The sequence below is a fragment of the Dromiciops gliroides genome, chromosome 4 (assembly GCF_019393635.1).
Source record: "Dromiciops gliroides isolate mDroGli1 chromosome 4, mDroGli1.pri, whole genome shotgun sequence".
NCBI classification, from domain to species: Eukaryota; Metazoa; Chordata; class Mammalia; order Microbiotheria; family Microbiotheriidae; genus Dromiciops; species Dromiciops gliroides.
Window position 1 is genome coordinate 476,828,809 of NC_057864.1, and position 9,998 is coordinate 476,838,806.

At 51.9% G+C, this 9,998-nt stretch overlaps 1 protein-coding gene across 2 annotated transcripts; it reads left to right on the forward strand.

Annotated features, from left to right (window-relative positions):
• The first annotated feature begins 915 nt into the window (after positions 1 to 915).
• On the forward strand, positions 916 to 8,941 carry TRIM50 (tripartite motif containing 50). Of its 2 annotated transcripts, none has more exons than XM_044004900.1 (6): positions 916 to 1,323; positions 3,627 to 3,722; positions 4,428 to 4,658; positions 5,481 to 5,503; positions 6,978 to 7,102; positions 7,782 to 8,941. In XM_044004900.1, exons 1-6 carry the CDS (start codon positions 922 to 924, stop codon positions 8,369 to 8,371), a joined length of 1,467 nt encoding a protein of 488 aa, XP_043860835.1. In that variant the 5' UTR covers positions 916 to 921; the 3' UTR covers positions 8,372 to 8,941. The 2 variants fall into 2 exon arrangements, with proteins under 2 accessions (XP_043860835.1, XP_043860834.1); XM_044004899.1 differs by lacking the exon at positions 5,481 to 5,503 and adding an exon at positions 5,179 to 5,194 and having other exon boundaries at positions 922 to 1,323; positions 4,428 to 4,662.
• The last annotated feature ends 1,057 nt before the right edge of the window (positions 8,942 to 9,998 follow it).

Genomic DNA, 9,998 nt, shown 5'->3' on the forward strand with positions numbered 1-9,998 from the left:
GTTGTAGATGGACTCTAGGTTCCTTTCGTCTTTAAGTCTATCATACAAATGTGATCGATCATCACGGTACAAGGATATTTCCTTAAAATAGAAAACAAGGAGAAGAACGAGGAATTAAAATGCACAGCAGGAACTCCATCAGCCGTGTCTGAAAAGGGCCTCCTTCTCCATCTCTGGACCTGAGGGCAGGGGGCAGAGGACCCTGGTCCCTGCTCCAGCCTCTTCACACCCCACAGCCTGTATTACTCCTGAATTTACTGGAAAGGCTTCAGAAGACTTTTGTTTGCTGTCCAAGGACCAGCCCAGCTGAGCGTGATAACAGGGTGATGTCAGTGTTTGGCCGCAGAGAGGGTCAAGGTGAAGGAGGAACTATGGGGAAAGCATTCACACTGATGAAGTAACAGTAACACCAGCCAGCATTCCCGTGGCTCCTCGAGGTTTACGAAGCATTTTCACAAATACTGTCTCACTTGAACTTGATGATAACTCTGGGAGGTAGGTGCTGTTATTAGTCCCATTTTATAGATGAGGAAATTAAGGTGGGGGAGGCAACAATAAAAATGAAATAGTAAAATAGACTCTAAATAGTAAAAAAAAAAAAAATTAAATAGTGAAATAAAGACCTTTAAACTTAGGTTTGTGTTTAGGCAGCAAAGAGGTCATGGCCCAGAACCATGCCTATAGTAAATGTCTGAGGTAGGACTTGAACTCAGATCTTCCTGACTACTACTACAGTAGTGTCAAAAGTAAACTTAAAATATAAAGTGTCCAAAGAAATCCTGGAACAGTGTCACATGCGCCCTTACCTGTCTATGTGTTACACTCCTGAACTGCCCTCTTGGCCCACCCCGGGTTCCAGCTCTGGGAGTGAACTATGACAGGGGTCACTTCTCATCTTGTTTTTCAGCCTGGAAAGTTTAGATGGCACTGCAGATTAGTACTCCCGACTTGGCAAACCGGCTTCAGTGTCCTGTTTGTCTGGAGGTCTTCAAGGAGCCCCTGATGCTGCCATGTGGCCATTCATACTGCAAAGATTGTCTGAACTCCTTAGCCCGCCACCTGGGAAGCCAGCTCTTGTGCCCTGTGTGCCGGCAAGTAGTGCCTGATGGCAGCAGCTCCCCGCCCAACGTTTCCCTGGCCCAGGTGATCGAAGCGCTGCACCACCCGGGGGAGCAGGAGCTGAGCGTCTGCACCTATCACCGAAACCCACTCAGCCTGTTCTGTGAGAGGGACAGAGAGCTCATCTGTGGCCTCTGTGGCCTTCTGGGCTCCCATCAGCATCACCAGGTCACACCCGTCTCCACCGTGTACAGCCGCATGAAGGTAGGAAGCCGCTTGCCTCCCTATCCAGAAAGCCAGGGCCTCTTAGAGGCTAGAGTGCAGGCCAAGGGTTGGGGGGCTGTGTGTCTGAGCCCGCAGGGGCAGCAGTTGCTGGTCGGAGCAGAGGTCAGGAGACTTAACCCAACGGATGCTTGGGAGAGATGCTGGGGAGCAGGGAGGGGTTGCCTAACTCTTTGCTTCCCCTTTTTTTTCTGATGAAGATGAGCTTCGGAGGGAGAAAGTTAAAGCAGTTAGCAGGTGGGGAAAGCTAAGGGATCCTGAGTGGGCATTTAGCAAAGGGCAAGGTCGGCGGGGCACGGCACGGGGCGGGGTGGTGTGGTGGTGGTGGTGGTGTAGATATCAATCCTGGACAAACCAAGTCCTTGGGCTCTGATGGAACTGGCCTTTGTGGGGACTTGTCTCCAGACTGAATGCCTGCCCATTACCTTACGTAAGGCCTGGTTTGGGCTGGGATCTGGGAAATTCCCATTTCTGCACATTCCCCAAGCTAAGGACCCACCCTTTCCCCCAGATGGCCATTGTAACTTATATAACCATAGACCCATGAGAGGTTGGTCAAGGGGACTGGCTAGGGGCAGAAATACAAAAGTAGTAGCTAATCCCCAACAAGAAACCAATCAACAAACAGAGGGCAAACAAGTACCTAACTAAAGCCATAACTTTCTCCAGCCAGTCTCCAAATTGTAAAGGATCCACTGGGTAGGGGAGTTTCTGCTCAAGGCTTTTGATCAAGATTTCATCTGCTGGGCTGTCTTGCATTTCTGAGTGAGGCCAAAGCAGATGTGAGACAGGAGAGCCAGAGAGGGCACCCATGGGGGGGGGGAACACGACGTCTGCCCCCCCCTTACTATAGAAACCGTTCATGGGCACATGGAAGGAAGCTGAAGAGGCAGCATATATTCCCAAGTGGATGTTCACAATGGATCCCTCGATAGTCTGAGTAGGAGAAAGGTCTGGGCGAAGAGACCAATGCACATCTCCAGCCCATGGGTGGGTCCTGGGCATCAGTGGGGGGTGTAGGGAGGCTGGGGAGTTCTTTGAGCACACACAGCACCTCTAAGCTGCCATAGGAATACTGGGAGCTGAGATGAGGAAGTGCAGTGGGTCCAGATGGTACAGTTCTACTCCCAGTCATTGCCACACAGTGAGAGCAAGTGCTGGGGACCTGGAGGGGTCGGTGGGGAGGGAGCCCCTCCCCCTCCAGCTGTTGGCTATTTTCTGCAGTTACGGGAAGACATTTGCAGGCCTAACTGTGTGGCCAGAGCTCCGTCCTCAGAGGCTCTTCCCTGCTTAGTGTAGTTTTCCATCTCCCACCTCCACACTTTTGTACGGGCTGTTTGGAACACATCCCCTCCTGACGGCTGTCTCTTGTCTAAGGCTCAGCAGCCACTATCTGGGGAAGCCCTTGCTAACCCCCCAGTTGTTACTGCTCTCTCTTTCCTCAGAGAAGGTCCCTTCCCGCTCTCAAGTTCTGTGATTCTCTGAATCCCACCTGAAGTTGTCTCATTCTTTGTACTGGTATCACCAGTGCCTAGCACCGTGCCGGCGCATAGTAGGCACTTACTCAGTGCTCTTTGGCTCCACTTGAGTTGATTCAATTACTACCCGTGTGACTTTGGGCAAGATAATTGAACCTCTCTGGCCTCAGTTTCTTCATCTGTAAAATGAGGGGACTGAGCTGGATGGCCTCTGAAGTCCCCTCTGTCTCTGATCCTCTGAGTCTTAGTAATCACAAAGTTATCACAAAGTTGGGAGAATTGGGACCCACTCACAACCAGCAGACCAGCTCACAAAGTGCTTCCAGGCTTGATTTGTCTTGATCTAGGGCTGTATCTACCTGCAAAGGGACGGCTAAGGAAACTGGAAGAATTTTTACTCTATTCTGATGGGAGACTTCGAGTGCCTTACTTGATTGAGTCAGAAAATCCTGGGTCCAAATCCCACTTTAGATCCTGGCTGTGTGTCCCTAGGCAACTCATTTAACTTCCCTGGGCCTCAGCCTTCCCCTCTGTAGAATAAGGGGGCCACACAGTGGATAGAGCACTGTCCCTGGAGTCAGGAGGACCTGAGTTCAAATCTGGCCTCAGACACTTGACACTTCCTGGCTGTGTGACCCTGGGCAAGTCACTTAACCCCAATTGCCTCACCAAAAAAAAAAAGAAAAAAGAATAAGGGGGCCAGACTATACTGCCTGGGAGCCCAATACCTGAGGCCTGGGGGGTGGGTGGGTGGGGTCAGGTGACTTCCCTGGGATTCATGGGCTCTCCTTCATCTTCCTCCCCCAGGAAGAGCTCTCAGGCCTCATCTCAGACCTGAAACAACAGCGGGAAAAACTGGAGGAGCAGATCACCCGACTAGGGAACAACAGGACCCGGATCGCTGTGAGCAGGCACCTGTGTGGGCTCCTCCTTCCCTCTACTCCCGGCGCTGGGGTCTTGTTTTTCTTTTACAAAAGTAAAATCCAAAATGCTCTGAGGAGGCATGTGGGGGGCTGCGTTTTCCCTTGGAGCAGCAGGATTCCCAACCCACCATGATACCTGTATGCCCTTGGATAAATCTCTGCCTACAGAGGCCTTGTTTGCCCCTTTTGGAAAGTGAGGGGAACCAGCGCTTTAGGCACTCCCCCTCCCCAGTTTACACATGAAGAAGCTTGAAGCCAAGGGAGATGAAGGGACCCCATGGTCACAGAGTGAAGTAGCCCCAGAAGTGGGCTTTGATTCCACCTGCATCTGCGATCCCACTGCCTTTTCGTGGGCCTTGGGGGTCGAGATAAGGGGCAGTAAACTCTGCAGTCTGGGACTGAGAACTGTCCTCCTCTGGAAAGGGGTTTGGAGAAAGCCTGGAATGACCAGCTTCTGCCACCTTCTGGTCAGCCCAGTTATAACTCCTGAAGGGGAAGTTGCTTCTCTGGTGTCTCCATTTCTTCTTCCTCTGTAAAATCAAGGCATTTGACAGGATGGCCCCAGAGGCCCTTCCAAGCCAGGCTGTGACCTTTGATCTTGTCTCAGACTCCCTGCCCGCTGTCCCAGCCTCCACAGGGAGGAAGGAGCCTGGCTGAGATGGGTTCTGCTCCCTCCCTCCCTTAGAATGAGTCAGACGTCTTCAGCTGGGTGATCCGGAGAGAGTTCCAGGAGCTACACCGGCTGGTGGATGAGGAGAAGGCGCGATGTCTGGAGGGCATCGAGTGCCACACGCGGGGCCTGGTGGCCTCCGTGGACATCCAGCTAGAGCAGGCCCAGGGGGCCCGGGAGCGGCTGAATGAGGCCGAGCAAGTCCTGGAGCAGCTGAGTGAGGAGAGTCACCTTGACTTCATCCAGGTATGTCAGGGAAAGTCAGTCAGTCAGTTAACAAACTTTCATTAGGTATTCACTAAGTGCCAAGCGGAAGATATAAAGACAAAAATGAGGGACAGCTAGGTGGTACAGTGGATAAAGCACCGGCCCTGGATTCAGGAGGACCTGAGTTCAAATCCAGCCTCAGACACTTGACACTTACTAGCTGTGTGACCCTGGGCAAGTCACTTAATCCTCATTGCCCTGCAAAAAAAAAAAAAAAAAGAAAAAAGAAAAGAAATGGTTCCTGCCCTCAAGGAGCTTACTTCCAGGGGGGAGGGGAGGACGTTAACTTTCAATTCAATTAAAATAGTATTTAGTAACTTAATCGTTCTAATAGTGAGTATCATGGAGCTCTTCTGGGCTGGTGAAGCACTTTCTGTCCCTTGTCTCATTTGATGTCAGTGAAGCATCTACTATGGGGGGGGGGGGGGAACACACACAGGTATCCAAGTACAGACGGAATGGTCCTTGCCCCCAGAATGCTTCCACTCTACTGGGGGAGACACCACGGCCCTGTGGTACAAACAGGACACGTGGAATGACTAGGAGGATGAGGGGCAATCCCTAGAAGGCCGGGGTTGGTTTTGTCTTTGTGTGCCCAGCATATGCATAGGTGCTAAATAAATGTTTAAAGTGAGCACCATGCTTCCATTGGGCCAAAGGGTGACCTTTGGGAATGGGTCATCTAACAGGCCAATGCCCTTCCCCTGGCGCCTCTTCTCTCCATCCCAGCAAACCCTGTCGCTCATGGCTTCTGAAGGAGCCTTCCCGTCTCTTAACCAATGTGTCCCTCTTTTCTTACAGAAATACCAGGCCATGGCAGTCAGGTGAGTACGCTGGCCAAATGTGAGGTGGAGGGATGGAGAGGAAGCCTGGGAGATGGCATGGGCCTGTCATCCGACTAAAGCCACCTTCCAAGAGACTAAATCAGGAGTAGAACTTGTGGACATTGACACACACACACTTGCACATACATAGGTGTATAAAGTAGGGCCTTGTCTTTCGATAGAGAGCCGGATAGAGCGTTTATTGTGGCTTTACTATGTGTCTGTCATCATGCTAAGCATGGGGAGGCAGATACAAGGGGGCTACATTGGAATGGAAGGGGAAATCTGGATGGAAGTCCCTTGGAAAAGAAGACAGAAGCTGCCTTGAGGGAGCTCAGGGACCCAGGGGTGAAATCCAAGCTGGTGGGAAGGAAATTACAATTTAAAAAATACATGTGTGGGGGGCAGCTAGGTGGCACAGTGGATAGAGCACCGGCCCTGGAGTCAGGAGGACCTGAGTTCAAATCCGGCCTCAGACACAACACTTACTGGCTGTGTGACCCTGGGCAAGTAACTTAACCCCAATTGCCTCACTTAAAAAAAAAAATACATGTGTGGGGGCAGCTAGGTGGTACAGTGGATAAAACACTGGCCCTGGATTCAGGAGAACCTGAGTTCAAATCTGGCCTCAGACACTTGACACTAGCTATGTGACCGTGGGCAAGTCACTTAACCCTCATTGCCTCACCCAAAAAAAAAGTAAATTAAAAAAAAATATATATATATATGTGTGTGTGTGTGTGTGTGTGTCTGTGTGTGTGTATACATGTTTATAGGTATATACATGGAGACACATGCATATATTGATAGGCACACATATATACATATACCATATATGTATATAGACACACACACATATATACACAGACATGCATATTTACAGACGTCTTTTTCTGAGTTATGTGACCTTTGCTTGTACAAATCTCCATCCCTAGGGCTGTGAATTCAGCTAGAAATTGAGTCTTGGGCTAGGATCCTCTGGTGGGTGAAGGGCTGTCTGAGTTTAGGTGGGACAGAAATTATACCTGGAGATTTAACAGGGGCAGGTTGGTGAGGGCTTTGATCCAGGGTGCTCACATTTGGAGGGTGCCCCTTCCTCCTCCTTCCTGGCCGCTCTGGGCCCTGCTCCCCATCTTGCCAGCAGCACTTGGGCCTTCAGGAGCAGAGAAGCCTCCTGGTGTCCTGGGGGGGCTGTTGTCAGAGGACCTGGCTTCAGAGCCCCGCTCTGATGCTTCCCAGCCTGTGTGACTCAGTTCAACCCCCTTGCCCTCCTTGTCTTCATATTCCTTATCTGTAAGATGAGGGGGTGGGACTCAGTGGATCTTGTGATCCTCCAGCTTGGGGCTCCCCCTCCCCTGCTTGGCCCCAGTGTGTGTGTGCGAGGGGAGGGGTTCCAGCAAAGGGAAGCAGCATTCCCACTCAGACAGTCATGCCTGCTCTCTCCGGGGTCTCTGTCCATCTGTGTTCTTCCCAGCACGAAGCTGCAGCAGACTCTGCCCGTGGAGGGAACCTTCAATGTCATCTCCTTCAAGTCAGGCTTCCATCCGGCCGACCTCAAAATGACCGTGTGGAAACGGCTGTTCCGGAAGGTTCTGCCAGGTGAGTCACTGGAGGAAGAGAGCAGCTGCACCCTGGCCATGGCCAGAGTTTATTTAGTGCCCCGTAGGGCACTGTACTAGGCACTTTCTCGGGCACTAGGGATGCAAAGCCAACAATGAAGAGACAAGTGGTATATACAATATATACATATACAAACTAAACCTTGGTAGGGGGGGGGGTGTCAGGGAGGGGATCGGGACAGGCCTCAGAAGCTTACAGGGATTCAACAAGGACTATGCTAGAAGGGAAGCGCATTTCGGCCATGGGAGGGGGTGTGTGTGACAACCTTTGCAGAGGCATGGAGATGGGAGATTTAGTATCGTGTGTGAGGAACAAGACCACCAGGTTGGTTAGAACACAGAGTGTGTTATGGGGAATAATGTATAATGTATGTATATGATTATATATAATATGTAACATATATGATATTATCTAATGTATAATAATGCCCAAAAGGCAGGTAAAATAGATTTCTCATATTTGTATTTGACTCTGGAGATCATCGGAAGCCACTAGAGTTTACTGAGCGAGGGAATGACAGGGTCAGCAGATGGGTGCTGTGGGTATCACTTTGGCAGCCATATGGAGGATAGATTGGACAGGAGAGAGTCTGGAGATAGGAGAAATCTGCTGGTCTCCCTGTGGCCTGACCATGCCATTTTGGGTTCTCTTTCCTCAGCCATGGAGACTCTAAAATTGGACCCGGCCACAGCCCACCCGCTCCTCCAGCTCTCCAAAGGGAACACGGTTGTACAGTGCGGCCTCTTGTCTCAACGGTGCGCCAGCCATCCCGATGGCTTTGACTATAACACCTGTGTCCTCACCAGCCGGGGCTTTTCCTGCGGCCGTCACTACTGGGAAGTGGTGGTGGGCAACAAGAGTCACTGGCGGCTGGGGGTCATCAAGGGCACGGCCAGCCGAAAGGGCAAACTGACCAAGTCCCCAGAGCATGGGGTGTGGCTGATTGGGCTCAAGGAGGGTCGGGGCTATGAGGCCTTCCAGTGCCCACGGGTGCTCCTGCCTGTGACCGGCCGCCCTCACCGGATCGGTGTGTATCTCCACTACGAACAGGGGGAGCTCACTTTCTTTGATGCAGACCACCCAGGGGGCCTCCAGCCCCTATACACATTCCAGGCTGACTTCCAAGGCAAACTTTACCCCATCCTGGACACCTGCTGGCATGAACGAGGCAACAATTCCCTTCCCATGGTTCTGCCTCAACCCGCAGGGCCTGGCCACCTCTCCCCGCTGGAGCACACCAAACTGTAGGCGTTTGGTTCTCCTTCCTTACCCAAGGGTGCAAGACAGGTGGGTGTGGGACCAGTGTCCTCGGGCCGATGGTTTACAGGGCACCAGAAGTGGCATCTTTCCTGGTGAGGTAGCCCTAGCAACTGATTTTTTATGGTTTGGGGTTAAAAGAACCAGCCCCCTCCCCCCTCCAAACCAGATCCAAAGCTTTCCCAGATGGAATCTAGACTCCCTGAGGGCAGAGCCTGCTTATGTCCTTCTAGCCCCAGAGTCCAACACACAGTAGGGGCTTAACAAATTCTAGTTGACTGATTAGGTGGGAAGATGTTCCAGGAAAGAGTCAGACCACAGATGCCCCCACTGGCTCATCTATATTCACTGTAATATAGTAGTAATGCTCACAATTCTCTTCCAACTTTTTTTGTTTAACAAAAATAACACTTGCTTCTGCAGTCTTTAAAGCCCAACCTGGGCTGGCATCCTCAGGGCAGGCCTCAAGGAAGTGCGGGCACTTGGCCTTGGTCCTGAGGGACAGGCAAGTTAGAGAGCCCAGAAGCTGGAGTGAGCTTGGCTTGAGGAGGGTGGGCATGGTTAACTGCCCTGGGTTTTCTGCAGCTGAGCCTTGTCGTTATTAGGAAGTAAGCTTTTTGAGAAAAAAACCAGGTCTATCTTCTCTACTTGTATCCTCCAGCTCTTAGCACTGTGTCTGCACATAGTAGGTGCTTAATAAAGGCTTTAAAAATCCTTCATTTGTTCATTTAGATGGGGAGACAAGGTGGGGGTCATAGCCTAAGGCCCTGGCATCTGAGCTGACCGGCTCCTGCGGCCTGGGCTGGTGACTTTGGCCCCATCCACCCAGTACTAACCACAGAGATAACCACTTATGTCTTCAGCTGTGAAAAGAGAGTTAGATTGGAAGTCGGAAGCCTGGTTCAAACCCCAGCTTTGCCTGCTTTTATGACCTCCGGGGAGTCCATCCACCACTCTAGGCCCCGGTTCACTCATCCGTAAAAATGGGAGGTGGGATGAGGGGGCTTTTAGATCTATGGTTACATGACCCTTTGGGTCTAAAAAAAACGGCAGAAGGGGAGTGGGAGGACTCGGGAGCGATGCCCCAAGAGGCGAAGGGCATCTTTCCCCTTCCCAGAGCAGACTCCAGACTTTCCAAGGTGGGGCATCCTCAACTCCTCACTCACCCCCCCCAGATCCAATGTGTTGTCACGACGTCCTGGTGATTTCACCTCCGCGCCATCCCTGGCCACCTCCTCTGAGGGGGGAGCGGGGTCTGTCTGCCACAGTCTAGCTTCCCATCGGCCGCCGGACTCATTTTCCTCCTACCTCACACCCCCTCCCCTCCCAACACTCCTCCCCCGCCAATGTCTGATTCAACAAACTCCATTGGCTCCGTTCTCTCGCCCCGCGCCCCCTATCAAATAGAAGATCCTCTGTCATTCAAAGTACTTCCTAACCTGGCGCCACCTCCCACCTTCTTACATAGACTCGTCCCTACATCTGCATGCTCCTCCCCAGCAGCAACTCTAGGGAGGCAGGGGGCGGGACTGAGCCAAGTCAGGGGGCGGTGATGGGAAATACTGGCCAATGAGGAGCGGGGGTGGGCTCGACTTGAGAAGGGGGCGGAGCCACAGCC

What these genes read in the sequence shown, in the direction of transcription:
- TRIM50 (XM_044004900.1), top strand. Translation starts at nt 922, where the DNA reads ATGGCACTGCAGATTAGTACTCCCGACTTGGCAAACCGGCTTCAGTGT. An exon ending in CCGTGTACAGCCGCATGAAG is followed by an intron (nt 1,324 to 3,626) that starts GTAGGAAGCCGC and finishes TTCCTCCCCCAG; the next exon opens with GAAGAGCTCTCAGGCCTCAT. An exon ending in TACCAGGCCATGGCAGTCAG is followed by an intron (nt 5,504 to 6,977) that starts GTGAGTACGCTG and finishes TGTTCTTCCCAG; the next exon opens with CACGAAGCTGCAGCAGACTC.